This window comes from Necator americanus, chromosome I (assembly GCF_031761385.1).
Source record: "Necator americanus strain Aroian chromosome I, whole genome shotgun sequence".
In the NCBI taxonomy this organism is placed as follows: domain Eukaryota; kingdom Metazoa; phylum Nematoda; class Chromadorea; order Rhabditida; family Ancylostomatidae; genus Necator; species Necator americanus.
In genome coordinates this window covers 14,895,406-14,914,256 of record NC_087371.1, presented here as the reverse complement: position 1 = coordinate 14,914,256, position 18,851 = coordinate 14,895,406, and the positions used below count along the sequence as shown (strand labels likewise).

The window sequence follows — 18,851 nt, the reverse complement described above, 5'->3', positions numbered from 1 at the left end:
ACGTTTTCAACTTCATTTATACTTTCTGATGTTGTTTTGTTCCTGTACAAATCTTCTACGTTTTGCTTTATTCTTAGCATTTCAATTTTCTACGTTCTTTCCACTTTCTACGTTGCTAAGTTGTTACCTTTTTGTTCTTTGAACCTTCCTAGAAATCAACTCTGTCACTTAATTGCAATAAAAACACGGCACATGACCTCAGTGACGTGGTGATGGATGGGCGAGGCTTACTGATCACAGCTGCCCTAGGACATGCCTGCTCTGGCCTGTCGACAGCCTCTTCTGCAAGCACTTATTCAGCTACAGATAATAAGCTGCGGGTACTTAACGACCGTCCCCCCCCCCACCCCCTGTTTACGACGAGTATTCTTTAGTAACCATCCTAGATCAATTTCTTGTCGTTAATTCCAAGTGCTTTAAGGCGTTCCACTTCCTCTCGAAGAGCTTTGAAATTCGATTCAGGAAGATCTAAGAGAAGGTCAATCAGGTACACATCTAGACGGGGGAAATAGAAATACAACCACCTTCAGTTGCTGGCAATGGTGTCTTCGGTGGTGAAGGGAGAGGGGTTCGAGATGTGAGCAAATGACCGAGAAATCGATCGAATTCCTCGAAAGGTATACTGTCATGTAGTGTCTCCAACGAACGAAGAGGCGGCCAGAATCGTTTAATTTCTAAAGATTTTTATGTACTTCAAGGATGTTCAATGCAATATATAGTTCTGTTGTGATGTGTTAGCAAAAACTATCTTCTTAACTAATCAAATAACACCTGTACATTTAGCCACAAACCATACCTCCAACTGAAATGTCATCTTCGGCTTTGTAAGTTTGTAGTCGAGGTGCACTCGAAGACCTAGCAATTACCGCTGTTGACATAACGGCTGGTCCAGGAATATCTTAAACATCAAAGAAAAAGTGTGCAAAAACCGGAAAATGAAACAAACAATATGGAAAACTATTGGAAAAAAAGTAAACGTAAAAATATGAAAATAATGGAATCTAAAGACCACCGCTGCGACACCCACTAAATACCGAATTCGAACATAAAAACAAATAGTGCTACAGGACAATGAAGTCATAGCAAGCTGCATCTATATTCTAATTTCATACAGTTCTTAGTGACGCTTCACGGCGCATCATTTCTATGTTTTACGTTTCGATTTCAAGTAGGAACACGCACCTTTCCTGGTTTCCGCACCTGAACACACTGTATCCCTGTTCTACAACAGTCGAAAATTATGAAAACGATGACGTTAGGTAACACTGCCAAGAAAAGCTAAACTGCGCGAAAAGCAGCGGCGTTTTTGGACACTCTACTAAAAACCACACCATGGTCAAACGAGATCATACTTCATCAAGAATTCCTACAATGGATCAAAATTCAATCGATATGCTCATCTTGTGACTGCCGTGATCAAATGAACTAATTAGAACCTCTGCAGGGAAACATTTGAACAACCATATCAGAGTAAGCCGGTAAAGATCTCAGATATCAAGAGAGTCGCAACCAGGCGTGAGGCGTTGCACTTTCAGCTCTGGCAGTAAGTGACGATTGACAACCCTTTCTGGCTGGAGTTCCAGCGTTCGACCGTTGACACAAACTGTAGGTGTGGCGCAAAAAAAAGGTTTCTTTTTTGAAAAGACTACAAAGTAATTGGAGACTGTTAAAGCCAAATTAACTTCTATCTATTGTTCACAGTCCTGCTGTAACTCTACGGACAGCCTAAGGATCTTCAAGTAAGCAGAGAAACCTAGAACTCGAGAACCGCGCCCGAAACAACAATAAAAAGATAGAACAAAGCGGAAATCGAATGTTTACCCGCGTAAAATAAACTAGACTGTATCAAACAAACTGAAAACTGGATGAATCCACAAAGGTGATAATTGAACGAGAAAAATATTAGGGTTGAAAGCCTTACATGTCTGCCGACGATTTCTGTCCGAGTGATCTCCGCCACATTTTCCCATAAGCACGTTAGTGCTGATCAGCCGATTTTGCACCTCTGATACTCCTGGAGCAACACGCTAGGTAGGTGACAATAAAGAATGCAAAAAGTATCGAAAGCAGAAGTTGGAAGTGGAAGAGAAAAGAGAACAGAAAGAAAGAAAGATGTGATATCTAAAAAGGGGAAAATGCGGTGAGGAAAACATTATGACAGCATGCATATTTCTACGGAATTAAATCTAATTATCTTGAGTAAATGAGTGATCTCTAAAAAAAACATGGAAAAGTCTAACCTGTTAGTAGATTCACTGTATGATGTTTGAATCTATACGGGAATCGTGAACGACGCGCTAGAACAAATCAATATTAGTTATGAAAATCAGCAGTTTAATCGGTCAATGATACTCAGCACAAACACCTTTCTAAGTTCTATGCATATCTACACAACGGATACAAGAATTCTAGTACATAAACTTAATGAGATCATCTAGCCTCTGGGTTTGCGATATGCCTCAACAAGGGGGCGTTTCTGTACCACTTCAACCGCAAAATAGGATTATACGGCTGTGGTACTCATACACATGAAGAGCCGACCCATCAATATGAGAAACATGTCGGCGATCAAACAGTAATCGATTGATCGACGAATCATCGAACTTTAATGATTAGCGGAGGGTGTTGCTACACGAAAAATGTCACACGACAACTCGTCCACATACATTTATCGTCGGCCAGAATATGCTCCGTGTTTGGCATTGCTGAAAAAACGCATGCGTTACATAGGGGGTTTTGGACAAGACGAATAACATTATCAATGTATATATCCTCGAAACAAATCGACCATTTAGGAAGGAAACGCAACAGTGAAACTCGGGCTTTTTAGCAATTACGCTCTATAACTCTATAACAGTGAAATAGTGAATTCGCCACGTGGATATATGAAAAAGTGAAGTAAACAGTGCAAAGCAGAATGGAGGATGATTAGGAAAAGTGAGGAAATGTCTCATAAACGGATAGTGACTCCTTCATCTCTTGATCGATGAAGTAATGCTCGTTGAGAAAGAAAACTGAAGACACCTCAGCTGAACTCTGAGAACTCGAATACATTAATTTTGTCGAAAGTTGTTAATGTTGCCGAACAACCTTATTCAAACATGTCAATAGAAAGAGTAGGAACACACCACATAATGTCGAGTTTCTCATATTTTCCTTTCCATATGAACCTAGCGAGAAACCACTCCTACCCGAAATCTAAACAGTTTTATGGCCGAAACGATGTAGGAGAAGTTTGGAGTTCTTTTTTTAATGGAAAACAAGTTAATTTGTTCTTTTGCGAGTTACAACATGAACCTGGTGAGCGTCAGAGAACAAACGTAAGCTGAGGTGAGCCTGTGCAGTCCATGCAAATGCAAAAATCACACAACGGCATATTCTAGTACCCTTCCAATATATAGATTTCATGGTGCACATACAATTTTGCCTTCGCGGTTTTCTCCCAATCTCAGTCTCAGTCTCCTCAGTCTCAATCCCAATGTCAAACTTACATCCGCTTTCTTTGCGTTCAAGTTGTTTTTCTTCAACCTCTTTGATGCTGTTCATCGCTCTTCTGGTCTCATCTAGTAAGTCTTTAGCCCATTTCCCTCTTCCATGACCCACAGTTGCCTGGTGATCGTCTTCACCAATAGAAACCTGCAACAACCTGTCTTTCTTGAATTGAAAACATACATACTCAAATTTCGAAGTGGTTATTAGAACAACAGAACCACAATAATTACTTTATTTGCGTAAACTGTGGTTCCAGGAAGAAAGCAAAAAAGAGTGCCGAAGTAAGGAATGAAATGAAATAGCAACTAGGAATGGATGAAAAGGACAGCGAGGAAACGAACAGAAAAGTAGTAAAGGTAGACATACACGATAGGCGAGAATGAAGAGAGAAAGAGGTGAAAGAAGGACGGAAGAAGATACAAATGTGGATGTGAAGCGCAATGCTAATGCGAAAACATGATTGAGTTAATATGCAGGAAAAAAAAACAGAAGTAGCAATATGTGCAATCAGATGAAAGAGTGAATGAATGAATGAATAAGAGAGCAAATGGATACGTGAAGGAATATATAATTCGACAAGTAAGCGTCTGTAAAATTCAATGATAAAGGTGAACTGATAAAAGCAAAAGATAGTCGAACCTGGCTAGGGCTTTTTAACACACCATTCCCCATATTTGGTATTCGCCAGTCTTCTAGATCCTCTCGAGGTCGATCGCCTTCTTCGCTAGCCTTCTCTCCCCCTGTTGCATGTCTTTGTCTTTTAGGTCCTTTTTCATCACCTGTTAAAATGTGAGGTGAAAAAGAGCACGAGACTACACCAGGTGTTAAAGAGTTAGAGGACAGTTGAAAAAAAAACACACGAATTCACCCCGTGCCATGCAAATGTTGATTAGTGTAAGGAGAAGCATAGAGGAAGTGAAAAGAAAATGTAGAAGTGGATAAGGAGAGAGAAGAGAAGAAATATGAAAGGAGCTGACTGTATTGTTTGGAGTTGTTCACTTCGTCCAAGGCAACCAAATTAACGGAGTGCGCATCATTGAGATCATCTTCGGAGTCGTGATGATGGGATTTTGATGATGAGCTGACCAGACTGAAAGACACATTTGCAGAGGAGCGGAAGAGTTAAAAGGAAGCATTTTTAAACGGCATTTCATTGCAATGACTTCACAATTTTAACTAAATCTTAGGAACGAACATGGGACAATTACACCCACTCCAAAGATCTAAGATATAAGGAGGGATGGAAAATCTCATAAAAATAAAAAGAAAAACATAGTCTCAAATTTGGAACGTTCCAGAGAAACAATCGGAGAATAGGAAATATTCGGTTGGAACTATGACATAATGCCAAAGTTATACGAATGAAAATGAAATGTCCCATACGCATTTTGAAAAACATACCCTGCTGTTTCAGCGGCCTTCTGATCCTCATTCGTGCTCGAAACTGATATGTCATCGGCAATAGTTGGAACGGTCATAAATATCGGAGACGCATCTTCGTTCTTATCCTAAAACACTTTCCGAAAGAAAACAAAAACAAAAAGAATTTAAATGGTTAGTGGTTTAAATGGTTAAACAAAAAGAATTATCAACCGTCAAAAGGAGCTTTTAGAAACTCGAAGAAAAAGCGCGAAATATACTAGGGTCAAAACGGCATGAAGCACGGTGCAGCTGCGCGAAGGGGGGCAGTAGAGCCAGTGGTTGGAATCGAGGTGGGACCATAGCGCACTACAGCGAGGAATGGTGCCACAGGGGTCTCCCTAGATTCTAACCGTTATGCTCAGTCGCACCGCTTCGAACGAACGCAGCCACATACGCAACCGCACCGCGCTTCATGTCGTTTTGATCCTACTATAACAGTAATCACAATATTGACAAGGCACGGAATTCTTACCTCTCCTGATCCTGGAGAATTCGATCCATTGACGTTCCCTTCCCGCGAATGACTTTTGGTCATGCCACAGGACTTGCTGAAACAACTTTATATCGTTCCAAATTTATGAAGGTGTAAAAAATCAACTTACTTCAAGCGACTCTCATAGATTCTTTCTTTTTCGGTCAGAAAACAAGGATACAGTCCGGGTGAGAATAACAGCTCAATATGGAACCGTTCTTTTCCTGCTGCTGCACTATCAGTTCGACTGTCCTCGTAAACCATCAAAACTACCTGTACAATATTTTTTTTTGCATTTATGCTTCACATGTCTGACAAATGAATAAACAGCACACAAGATAGAATTTCAAGTAAAAAGAAAACTAAAAAAGAAGGAAACCAGAAACTAACGTTAGGTATGAAATTGAATTCACCTGTGTCATGTAGTTAAACTCTGTGACTCCGGAAAGGAAGTTCATCGCTCGCTGCCATTTCTTATCATCAACCTAAGATATGAAAGAAATAAAAATGGATGACGTGTTGATACAAAGAGAAAAAAACAAAAGAAAAAGAACTTAGAAGAGAAATTCTGTGGTATGATGTCAGCAAAATGTATATGAATAATGTCAAAAGAGGAAGGTATTTAAAATAAACTTCAAAATTTTCAAAAGAAATTCAAAATTTCAAAAGAATTCAAATGAACGAAGAAATGTACAATTAAGTACGAAGAAAAATTGGGGCGAATGAGGAGAAACAAAAATTACATAAACAAAATCACAGATGAGGTAACTCACCGTACAAAGCCCGCCATACCGGATAAGGTTCATAAGGGTGTGAATATGACTTTCACTAGTGAAATAAAGCCGTGTTCGGACATGTCGAAGCGGAGTTGCTATTCCTTGAGATGCTCTGAAGGTTGTTCACTGATTTTTGTGCAAAATATTTTTTGAACATTTCAGAATAAATGGGAGAGGCAAGTGACAAAAATACTAGTGATCGAATGTGCACCAAAAAATTAGTGAACAAAGAATAGTAAACCACAAATCAAACTCTTTGAAGAAATCGAACTACCTTGGATCAAGTCTTGTCTGACTCTCGTCTTCTTCGGAACTTTCAATGCATCTATGCAGATCATTCCTGATCTTCTTTAGCAAAGGTGTACAAACTCTTTGAGCCACACAGATCTTGTTCTCCTTCCGAATACCATATTCCTGAAAATTTGTTAACCATACTTGCGCCAACCAAGTTGAGGGCAATGGTGCATCTTGTATGAGTATACCATTATTCAAGAAGAAACAATTTTTTACTTCTTCTTAAAGAATGAGTGTTGAACAATGCTTGTTCCCATATCATTTGACCTTTAAAGGCATCACCCCACGAATCTGAGGTGGTGCAGATTTCAGGTGGAGTATTCGTATATGGGATGTGAGACTACGGAAAGGGAGGTGATTCCGTCCATTTCTTGCTAATTGCCGTAAAAAACGGCCCGGAAGAGGCGGCGCCGCACAAGACTAGCGCGCTCCAATCGAACTTCTTGTACAAAATGGTGCGCCAAAACGAATGAAGCCGTATCTTCCGGGCCGTTTTTTACGGTAATTAGGAAGAAATGCACGGAATCACCCTCCTCTCCGTAGTCTCCCATCCTTTATACGAATACTCCACCTGAAATCTGCACCACCTCAGATTCGTGGGGTGATGCCTTTAAATAAGATATTTAACCAATCAATTATCGTGAAAGGCCCACCTGAGGAACAACTATATCGGCCATATTTTTCACACACAAATACATTCGCTCGAATTCCCCCTCATTGTTGACACAGAGATCAGGATTATGTTCCATATCGTACTGAATTTATAAGAGACGATATTTGTAATATTAAAGTAAGAATAAGGCAAGAATCTAATCGTTCTACCCACTTTTATGTTATCGTAAATGTCCGGAATCTTCGAAATGTCGTATTCGACATCACCACCTTTATTCTCACGCCTGAACTCACGCAGTTCTTTGCTCCACCGTCGTTCCGCAAGATCCCAAGTCTCATTCAGATACAAGGTACGGTCTAAACAGGAACAGCATAAGCACCCATCCAATTACATAATTCTAACAAACTCTTTTTCTTTCCATTCCGATAGTTGCAATTAGGTCTGGGAAAGATGTTTCTCTTCAAAACTTTTGTTCTTCAATCTATTAAGTAAACTCGTAATTAACGCGGTATTTGACCCTTTCATCATTCATCGTATCCGGGAGAGACGTTTTACATGTAGAAATAGAACAAAAACCAGAGAACAGTAGGTGTTCTGATTAGTTGTTTTGCAAACTTATGCATAGAAACCTATCGAGAATTGGAGGCCCATCCATGAAAACAAAAAAGTGCACGTAAGTTAAATACAGAGGAGTTGTAAGAGAAAATCCTGAAACTCACTTGGTTTACTTATCTTATTGTGGTTGATGATATCACACATCCGCTGCACATAACCGGCGATTTCGTGACACATTTTCTTCGGGTTTTTAATAAATTCCATAGCATTATTGATCGACTTCAACCCGTCTGGATTCAACGCTCGATAGTCTTCAGAAGTCCACTCGCGGTCCACCTGAACAGGAATACTTAAACTTGTTGAATAATACTGTCTCAGTTGAATAGTTGGACCAGAACATCAAATAAAAAAGTAATTAATCTAAATGTGCATAACAAACAAAACTGCACAAGCATTGGCAGAGCACAGTGCACGATTCGTAAATTTTTTTTAAATTGATAGTTTCAATGGACATAAACTGATCAAATTAAGCAATACCTGCAGTGCTTGATGAAGGTACCCTTTGAGCTCGCATTGAAAGTCTCTTGCATGACAGTCGTCGTCCAGAAGACCATCCGTATTAGCTGACTTCACCATTTGCATCAAAATGGGTGTCAGTTCACCTTCCAGAGCAAGCATGCCCTCGAATAGAATAAAACTGTGTGTTTAACAAAAAAAAATTCATTGTATTTTTCAACGCATAGATCCTAATAGTTGGGCAATTAATAGACATTAACAGCACGTAGAAACAAATTAGCACTGGCAACCTACGAGGTTGCTATAAGCTCTTGCGGTGTTGCAACTATAAGTGCGCATAATTTGCACAAGTTTCGAGAACGTGTACCTTTGCAAAAGCGGCTGCCGTCATTTGTACTCGCCCCTCATCAGAAGCATAGATTTTGAGATCATGACGATAAGTTGAGTGCAGCCGCAGAAATCCGAGACCCTGAAATGAATTTCTAAAGGGGGCCGACGGTCATTTAATTTCGACATGGAGCTGATGAATAGCTGCTTTGAAATTTCACTTTATAATGAAAAGTGCAAATAATTAAACTGTTGGCGTTCATTATAAGAAGATATTCGGCTAGACATCAACTATTGATCAGTTTTAAAAGAAAATATTTCGGACTGAGACATGTCCAAATTCCAATTTCATAGCTAAGAGTTTTAATTTACCGCCGTTAACAAAATAGAGGTATATAGACATACAGAAAATTAATTACATTACATTAATGCGTTTTGCTGTAATTGCATACCTACATAGACATTTGAGGAAAGTCCCCAACCTACCAACAGGAACGTTTTAAATACTCAGATGAATGTGTGAGTCCGAGCAATGCTCATCTTTTACAGAAATGAAACAAACTTGAGTATCTTCTGGTGAACTCTTCCCATCTGCCCGACGAATGCCAGGATAAAGTGTACGGAAAAGTTTGCCCAAAGCTTCAGCTTGAAGGTTACCTAGAAATTTGAGATCAAAGTGGTATAGATAACGATTGGATTGCGCGCAGATTTTATGATGTGACTGTAACTGAAAACTAATGTTGGTATAAAGCTCAATAAAACAACTCTCAAATTGAAGGGAAATTGAAAAGACGGAGAAAAAGCCATATTTGACTAGCTGAAAAGTGTGATCTAACTGGAACACTTTCATGTGATCTCTGCAGATAAAATCTTCCATTTCAGGGTAGGAATTAGGTCAAAGTCATGTCAACATCGATGAGTGCTACCCGTTAACTGCAAGAAAAAAAAACAAGATAGCCAGGATTTCAAAGTCTGTAAGCTTTACTAAAGACAGTTTCTACTTCGCGCAGCAGAGTTGGAATCGATTCTAAACATCAGCTGCACGCTCATAAGTCCGAAATGAACGCAAACACTTCTCTAATGAAGTTTACAAACAGTCCACACGCATCTACGACAGACAAGAACAGTGGAAAGAAGAACATCTATCGATCCCATCCATAAGCTCTATTACACGATCAACTCAAGAGAAAACTACTTTTATGGCGAAATTTGTCACCTTCAGCAACATTTCTATAGTGAACACCCTACAGTTCAAAAAGAAGAACTACCGTTCGATCTGAGGTCAAAAATTAAAGTGGCATGCGCGCGACACACTTAATACTTACCAGCAGTCGTTAATTCTCCACCCCATTTAAGAATGAGAAGCAGCGCTGGTCCCTGTTGTGTTGTCTCCTCATTTTCACCAGCACGAAATTCACGAGCCTAAGAGTTCAAGAGATCAGCTCAGAGTTATTGATTCGCTGGACACTCGTTCGCTCAACTTCCTACGAACCTTCAGATATTTCAGTTGAACCTTTCGATTTATACCGGAGAAATGACCATACCTGCAAGTACGGACTTCTCAGTTACAATTACTATAAGTCATTAGATGACTTCATTCACATCCTAGGCCACTTTCTCACAAGATTGATGATTTGGTTTTAAAAAAAGGCAAGAAGAGCGCACAAAAAGCCACTCAGTTCAATTTCGAGAACAATTTTTTTTATCAAGAAAAACAAGTCTAAATCGCTATGTCTCGAGTTTTACACAGAAATCACCACCGTAGTGTGGCTTATGACCTGAAACATAAACCACAAAACAATCTTTATTTATAAATGGAATTAGATGTCGACTTTACACGTTTTATTAAAATCTACAAAAAGCAATAATCATTAATTATTAAAGGCACAACAAAAAGACCAGATAAATGTAGGTAATAAGACTAGAACAGATCATTTACCAGTATTCTCCTAGAAAAATCACTAAGTGTGGGAATAATCACAAGAAGTGATCAAGAATCACAGAAGGAAACAATAGTAACGATCAATAACGGCTGGTTATTTACAACACAGGACTATGCTAAACAGTCTGGATAGCTACAGGCGAGCACCTTCCCATCGATCCCCACATGGAATCACCGCTTTCTTCTTCAGACTCACTTTCATCGCTTGTATGCGATTCTTCACCAGCCGAATCGAGTCGGCATTCCATTACTATGCTGTGTTTTGGAGGACGTTCTTTACTACAGTCTCTGTCACTGACACTCTCTTCATTTTTCACACACTCTCTTTCATGCATGTCGTACATTTCTAGCACTGCTCGCATCTGATCCCAACGTTTGATGCCGTCCTCGACTTGCTCAAGTTCATGCTCCAAGCGTGCACATTCGTCTCCCGAATCTTCGTAATCTTCCATCGACGAAAGCAGGGTGTTTCGCATGGTCTGAAGTTAGTAGAAATAACAAGCGAAAAAAAAAACGTAAGCGCATATTTCGAAGCTTCAATGGAGTAGTCTGAACTCCAATGGAGCTTCGAAATATGCGCCTGTTTGGAAGTAAGTAATAACCATGGAGAACCATCAAGTTAGAAAGGAAAATGTTCCGAACACTACAATTACAGGTGAACTCTGACATTTTGGTGAGTTTTGCTGAATTCAACGTCCAGAATACACACGAAAACTAATCAAAACAATCGTTAATTAAGTTACAGACCCATACACCAAAGATACAACAAAGGATCAATCCAGAGCCTGAACAGATTATTGGAAGAAACAAGAACTAAAAGTCATGAGTTCGCATAAACGTCGAAAACTACTTACAATGTGTTCTGCAAGGATTTGGCGAGCCAATTCCAGCACTTCCATCAACTGATTCGGACGCTTCATTTTGATTTCATTCTTTTTGAAGCCATCGTATTTTTTGAACAAAGCGAAAAATCGCTCATCATGTACGATTACCTGAAGAGCACATTACTATTTTTATGGCGATATTTCTCAACTTCATCAACATACTCATATTTTAACAGTAAAGCTGTTCACTTTAGCAATTCTAATAGAACTAATTTAAATATCTCGTTGAGAAGTAAAAACCACCTTCATCTTCTGTTTTGGTGTCCGATCACCATGTCTTATCACTGCTAAAACACAGCGAAGCTCCATAAGTTTTCCGGACGGTGTCGAAACAAAAGGAGGGTCTTCTGAAAATATGTCGTTAGAAAAGCTGTTGGTAGAAGCTCGACAGTGCTAACTCACCTCCTAAACCGAGATCCAAAAGAGGTGGCGGTTCTTGCTCTCCTATTGGCATCTGATACGGTATTCTGACACTCATTGTAGTCGCTAGTCGACGCATAATTGTATTTCCAAGAATCTTGGCAGTATCCTTAAAGATTACTCTCAAATCAAAAGATTCTAGAAAATCAGAAATTCATCAGTATGACCTCATAGTACTTGGTGGACGTTTTTACAAAAGAAAATCCATTAACATCGCAGACGTAAGACTTTCCATTCGCTCGAAGTAGGTCAAATCCACACACAGTTTGCTAAAATTATTAAAATTAAGGAGTGCCTGGCCAAATCGCAGAATAATTTTATTTCAAGTAGTAAATTCAGAGCGAGTGAAGCCTACTGGAACAAATCCGTGAGTAAATCAGATTATAGAAACCGGTAACTGTGTACAAAATCAAAGTTACACCATCAAAATACCTAACCTTTTCTACGGGTAAACAGAAGCTTAATAACCTTTATTTTCTTCAAGAAAGAAGAAAGAAAGTGAAGAAAGTCACGGCAAAATTACCGTCACTCCAGGTAAGTGACGATCACCAGCAAAGATTTCAAAGAAATGTGATATGCATATTAGTGATTACTCACTCCAAAAGCTAATACCACCCGTCTGGCAATCATTTTCTCCTTGTGACTGAGTATCACTGGATATCGAACTTCTTTGCCATCAGCGTCTCGTTCAACCTTTCCGTCAAGGCCAGGCGCTTTTCGTGCTTCCGCGTGGGCGTAGTACGGACCTACAGCGTAGACCTGAAAGACAGGTGTTTTCAAGTTATAGAACGTCTGAAGTAAACTATGAGGAGGAAGAAACAGCAAGGAAAAAAGAAAAGGGAAAATCACAGGTGAGAAGATAATTGGAGTTGATTTTCACGGTTTCAAACACAATTAAGGAAATCTCACCTTTACATCCGTGCCGTCGGCTGGTATGAAGTCTTCATAAATGTATGAACCATCCTTGCGCACTTCACTCACAGGCGAATACCAACTACTTCGATTATTGATCTTAAATGTGAGCACTTTAGAATGCTCTACTCGACCTTTTATTTTACATATATTCGACAGAAATTTTTTCCTTAGCCTAGGCTCGTTCTTTTGCAAGGGAGTTTCTAAGGATTTCAAAGTTGAAGTGATTTGTAATAATACCCATATTTCTGCTTAATGCTTCTTTCACCAATTATGCTAACTAATGTGTCCTTTAATAGCAAAAGATCCCTACTCTACGTCCTTCCGACTACGACATTTGCGTGCGAAGAACATTAAAAACTTCTTATAGTCATCTAAACGACTGAACTGCTCTTCGAACGCAAGAACTACGCAAATACAGAAATTCTAGCTTGTTAGCGGAAATAGCGAATAGCGCTGGTTAAATGCGATTACTCTGTTCTCACTACAAATGTTGTTATACACTGAAGAATGGATGTGGAGCGCCGTGAAGAAAAAGGTGAGAAAAATCCGCCATGACCGTACTCTAAATCCGCTGTAACCAGCTATTTGCTCTGTTTCTGTCCGCCATCCTATACATGTTCTAATCAAAAGACATTCACAATGGCACCAGTTGCAATTAGTACGAAAGGACATTTGAATGAACCAATCCAGACTAATCTATCAAATAATTTATCTTATTTTAACAATCTCCAAGTCCTCTTTTCTTGAAATCTTCCTGAAGCCTTTGGAATTGGAAATGGGAAAAAGTTTTTGGTACCATCCAGATCTCATGAAACTCCTCCTCTCTTCTCGCCAACCCTCGATGTTGTTGTAAGTACACCATGCAAGACCTTTAAAAGGATCGTTACAATCTTTAAGAACGCGGCGGTTTACCAATCCCGCTAGTCGGTGAGACTGGTCAGTTTGTTTTCCTTCTGAAGGTCTTGCATGGTGTACTTAGAACAATATTGAGGCTCAGCGAGAAGAGAGGAGTTTGATGGGATATGCATTACATCAAAGGCTTCGAAACATTTTCAGGCCTTTGATAAAGACGAGTTTGTCGAAACGTCAGGCCAATAATAAAGTTTCACCTAAACCTCGCTGGCATAACAAGAAAACATAAATATCCTATTTTCATTAGGACAAGACCATAGGTGCCATAGGGAGGAGCCGAAAACTCCTCAGGTAAAAGAGTCTATCTAAAGTCCAGCGCAAGTGATGAGGATCCTTTCGCAACCGTCCAAAAATGAAGGGATCCCTTCGCCAACGGTTCAAAAGTGAACGGGGTCGGAGCACAGGTTTCGACTATCGCATGTATGAACAAAACCATGAATATAGAAATTTAAAACCTAATAAAACTCAATTTTAAAGAAAGTTATAGAAGACTAACTACAGAGAAAACTAGTTATTTAAGATAGAAACCGAAAATCTGAACTTTTCCCCAAAAAGAGCCAAGAATAAGTTGTTGAAAAACTATATATTTTCTCGGAGACAGGACAGCATTTCAGAAAGTTAGGTCACCGCAAAACTAACACAGGAATGCAAGTGAGGAGAATACGACAATTGGAAATTTTACTATGAGGAATTTATCACACTAATATGGAAGTATAAACAAGGGTTATGTAGACTCAAGCGGACTCTGAAATAACCTACTCACATGCCATGATTTTACCAATTTTCCATTAACAGTTACGGTTCCCTAAAAAGGATGAAGTGTTTGATTAAGATCGCAATTGCTTGAAAATGATTATTATCTATGGATAAGATCTAGATGGATTACATGCATTTCAAGTCCTACTGCATTCAAACAGAGTAAAGCAAAAAAATCAAGTCAGTCATCAGTAAAGTCTTGTCAATCGATCTTGTAAAGGAGAAAAAGAACACCTTTCTTTTCTTTACAAGAAAAAAAAAAGAATTCAGAAAAATAGAAACAGCATGTCTTGCGAAAAAAAAAGCGACTTACCTTCCGAAATAATCGTTGCGATCCTCCACCGACTGAGCTCGGATAGTAAATATAAATATTATGATCCTCAGCTGATACCGGTTTTTCCACAAATGGTTTATTGAATACCATCCCATTCACTTCTATATGGTCATTGTGTTCGACAAGAATGCCATCTGAAATTCAGTTTTAAATCTCCTCATCGTTTTCTCAGAAGAGAATGTTCTCTCATTTCACTAACCCTCCTCATTAGCATCGCTTCTAATCAGAACACCATGACGTGGATGTTCGATACCCTCTTTTGCTAAAGTACGGAACACCTTCCGGCGATCCAGCTGGAAAACAGATAGAGCTGAAGGCCTTCAGCGGGAAATCTAACGGGAAAAATCACCTACCAAATCATACTGCCTCTTCAAGTCATTGATCACATAAGGTTTACGAAGCTTAACGTATTCTATAGCCTAAAACATTCACGTGAAAAGAAAATAAGAATTCTATTTCGGAAAAAAGATGGAGTTTCAAACTTTGTGTAATGGGAAGTCCGTTGAGTGAAACGAAATCAAACAATCACAAAGCGGCCATCGATCCACCGGTTCGTGAAGGATGATGGACTCAGGAAAAATGAAATATTCCAGCCAGTCCTAAATTGAATTAATAAGGGATTTTGTAATTGTAAGAGCCAATCTGAGAAGAGGATTTTTCGTCTTTTTTTAAATTTTTCCCTACACAGCCGGTTATCTGAGACATCATCACATCAGACAACGAGCGTTCGCTTTTTTTTTATCCAGAAGAATAGTTTTGGAACACAGAAACTCCACAAAGTTGGTGGGAGTCATTTTTTCCCTTGCTTTCCTTCATTTGATGGCATTCACTACAGTAGGGGTTTGTCGTCTTTTATTCCCTGCTTTGTTTGTTTACGTCCTCAGTTTGCTTGCTTTGCTGTGTTTCTTGTTTTGCTTGCTCTATGGATTCCGAAGCTCCCTAGGCAGATAATGCGAGAAAAATGAGCGTGAGAAAGAACAGTTGGCTCCAATAACACTGTCTCTGTGTTTTGTTTGTGCATCGTGCAGGATTTCACAAGTTCTTTGCTTAGTTAGAACCAGACGTTTTTTCGTACTTTCGGGATTCCTTGCACTTTCTACATTCCGCTTACTTCATTACGTTCGTGTGCACTTTCACTTCTCAATAAACATCTTCAATTACATTCAGCAAAAAAAGGACCATATGACAGAAGATTCCGGGAAGTACATGACCACTACATTCCTATTTATCTGTTCTTACACTTGTCGAATTCATTAACAAATTACTAGACCGTAGCACTGTTTCCACTTTCATGTCTTTGTTATGTGCCTCAGCGGACGGTAACACCTTTCTTGACAACCATATCCCAAAAATATCTTCTGGAGTGCGTTATTTTAGTGTCTATGGTAATGGGTAATCAACTTCACACTATCTACTCAAGTTAGATAACCACCACCTTCCAAATGTTTTCCAATTACACACTGTAACAACCAACACATAAAGCCCAGCGAGAGAATGTGGACCTGTGAGCGGGTTTTTCAAGCTGTCGGACAGAGAATGCTACTGCTATGACATAACCCGTGATCACCCATCCTCCGCAAGTGGTGCGAGGTGTAAAGGAACCGCTCTCTGAGGTAACTAGATGAGATGATTAGATAATTAGAATTAGATAAAACAAAAGAATCGCTTCCGCATGTTTCACATAGCGATAAAGTAACAACAGCCCATCAAGGGCCAATTTATCACCTTTATATAGCGAAATGAATCACAAGGTGTTAAAGATATACTTCATTGGAGCGATAAAACCCGCCTTCCGACTTCGAATTAAAGTCGAAGAGTGTCTCAATAGAATTTCAACTATAAAATAGACGGTCAGAGAGCTATGATTCAAGTATCAGAGTGGTTCTGTTCAGAAGAACCACACAGTTTCACCCAGTTGGCTCCAAATATTCGAATGTGCGAAACAGCAGCTGAATTCACGTGCAGTACATGAAAACAGCTACGAGATCTTTGCGATAAGTGGTCGGTGATCGAAACATTTGAGAATCCTGAGGTTTCGGATAGATTTTGCCCTAGCATAATCCCCAGCATGTTAATTTACGAAAACATGAGAATAATAGCGATACATATTCTCCTTCGAAGATTCCTTAACATGTGAAGATTAAAAAAAAAACTGATATTCTCTGTCTCACAGGATATTACACCGAGATAATTGTTTTATCTGATCCGAGATTTAACACCTTAAAAAGTAATAAATCTAGCACCGCAACAGCTTGTAACCTAGAGAACATTCTTAAAATAGCAAAGAAGATAGTCAATCCGAAAACTAGAAAAGAAAGTTTTTGAGATTGTTGAGTTCTTCCCGAATATTAAGCTACGTGCTGTGTAGAATTGTTAGACTTTTCTAATTTGCCGTTGAGAAAACGACTCTCAGAGCTCAGTTACAAAAGCTCATCGAGAGTTCATTGCTGACATGTGGGTGCAATGAATTTGTAAACAAAGACGTAGCCATTCATCATGAACATTAAACCGTCTTTATGATCAAAGTCAATCTCAGAGTAACATTCCGCCACGAGACCCACTTCCGGTTCGATTGTCCACCCGACGCGTCACGAGATCATCATACGTCATTTCTGATCACTGTGAGATCACATTACGACTTGTTCACTGCGTATCTTATACGTTCGGTTCACACAACAAACATTCCAATCACATCATAGTCATGAAATCTTGTTGGTAAATCGTTGAAACGCTTAGAAATTACCGTTTGCACATATTATTACAATGTGAGCGGAATGCTATACAAATAATGAAAAAACTTTTAAACCACGAGAAACGTGTACTCTTAGGCTAAGTCATTCGTAAAAATTGAGTCAATAGTTACTATTCTCTGCCCCCGCTTTAAAATATGTTCCCAAAGACCATTGTAGACCACGTCAACAGCACCACAATGTGTTATCAGCAAACTGATAACTTGGTTATCGTCAAAAGCAGGAAGCAATTCCGAGACACTCTAATAAAACTCATTAGGAAGGCTCCTCGATCACATTATTCCCTTACTTTTCAAGTGTAAAAAGGAAGCAGTATTGAAAAAGAGGGAAAACCTAAATTCTATAGAAAGAATCTTTAAAAAAAGTTACAACCAGCTGGGTCGCCTGCTATGTGAGTCTATGAACTTGAAAAATTCACAGCTAACCTTATAATAATCAACGATTTTCGACATAATCGCTTTCATAGGCTTACTCGTGGCCTTTCGATTCATCGCACATATGCCAATTCGGATCTACAATTTAAAATAGTCATATCAACAATGAAAACCTGGAAAATCCTCGATTTCGTACCTTCTTTCCTTGAGATCCGCTCTGATCTCCTGTCTCTTCGCCTGGTGGTGGTGGACAGGGAATACTCATGTCTACGCAGTGGAACTTCAAATTCTAATATAATCTGAAAAAGTTCGTACTACCACCAGGCACAGTCAAACACGAAATCGAAAACAAGAACACTCGATAAGGAAACGAAATAATCACGAACCAGGAAACAATCGCCTGCATAAAGCCGGAAACTATGAATATAAGCGAAAAGAAGATGCAGAATAGAGCAATGGCGCACAAGAAAGACGTCAAGACAGATGGTGTCATGTCAAGTTGTTTTTAAGAATTCCTAGTAGGATTAGATAAATAATCCGAGCCGGAGCGAGCAGAAACCACTGTGAAATGAATGTTGAGAACAGTTGGAAATACTCCATCTAATCGGGCACAGCACATAAGAAAGAAGACAGAAGAAACGTCATCGACGAAAATATCTGCTATACTTGATTGGGCTCTGAATTTTGAATGGATGATCGTATAGGTGGTGTAAAGCACATAATTTTCATTTCTTGTTGTCTAAAATTAGTAATCGAAACGAGTATAGAGGAAAAAAGCTTCGTGGAAAAAATCAGGAAGAAAAAGTGCTGAAAAACGCATAATCCACGGTTTTGAGGGAATTCACACGGTTCCACAGCAAACCTCTACTTCAACAGGCGCATACCTCGAAATTCATGAGAAATCCTCTCGAGAACACATCTCCCACCGTCAACGTCAAAAAATCCGCACGAACACACCGAGGAGGGACGTAAGCGGTGCAGCTGAGAAAATTCGGCGCCATGGTCCACGATCCACCCACAAGTTCACGAGACAATCGATAAGCTGCTAGCCGGGTGTCGTGAGTGCCTCCCACGTATAATTTATGCGCACACAAGCT

At 39.4% G+C, this 18,851-nt stretch overlaps 1 protein-coding gene across 2 annotated transcripts; it reads right to left on the bottom strand.

The window, feature by feature from the left end:
• Positions 1–382: 382 nt before the first annotated feature.
• RB195_005586 (uncharacterized protein) lies at positions 383–18,019 on the bottom strand (the record flags this gene model as incomplete). Of its 2 annotated transcripts, XM_064178180.1 has the most annotated exons (36): positions 383–468; positions 525–674; positions 797–898; positions 1,922–2,014; positions 2,241–2,297; positions 2,667–2,705; positions 3,492–3,636; positions 4,132–4,271; positions 4,470–4,582; positions 4,894–5,000; positions 5,387–5,462; positions 5,517–5,659; positions 5,800–5,871; positions 6,160–6,274; positions 6,437–6,576; positions 7,110–7,211; positions 7,283–7,425; positions 7,789–7,960; positions 8,162–8,305; positions 8,508–8,609; positions 9,030–9,124; positions 9,793–9,889; positions 9,960–10,011; positions 10,752–10,888; positions 11,264–11,401; positions 11,537–11,640; positions 11,696–11,822; positions 11,881–11,982; positions 12,311–12,472; positions 12,623–12,724; positions 14,610–14,764; positions 14,830–14,923; positions 14,984–15,049; positions 15,113–15,229; positions 17,806–17,892; positions 17,951–18,019. In XM_064178180.1, 36 exons carry the CDS (start codon positions 18,017–18,019, stop codon positions 383–385), a joined length of 3,945 nt encoding a protein of 1,314 aa, XP_064035255.1. The 2 variants fall into 2 exon arrangements, with proteins under 2 accessions (XP_064035255.1, XP_064035256.1); XM_064178181.1 differs by lacking the exon at positions 2,667–2,705.
• Positions 18,020–18,851: the final 832 nt, after the last annotated feature.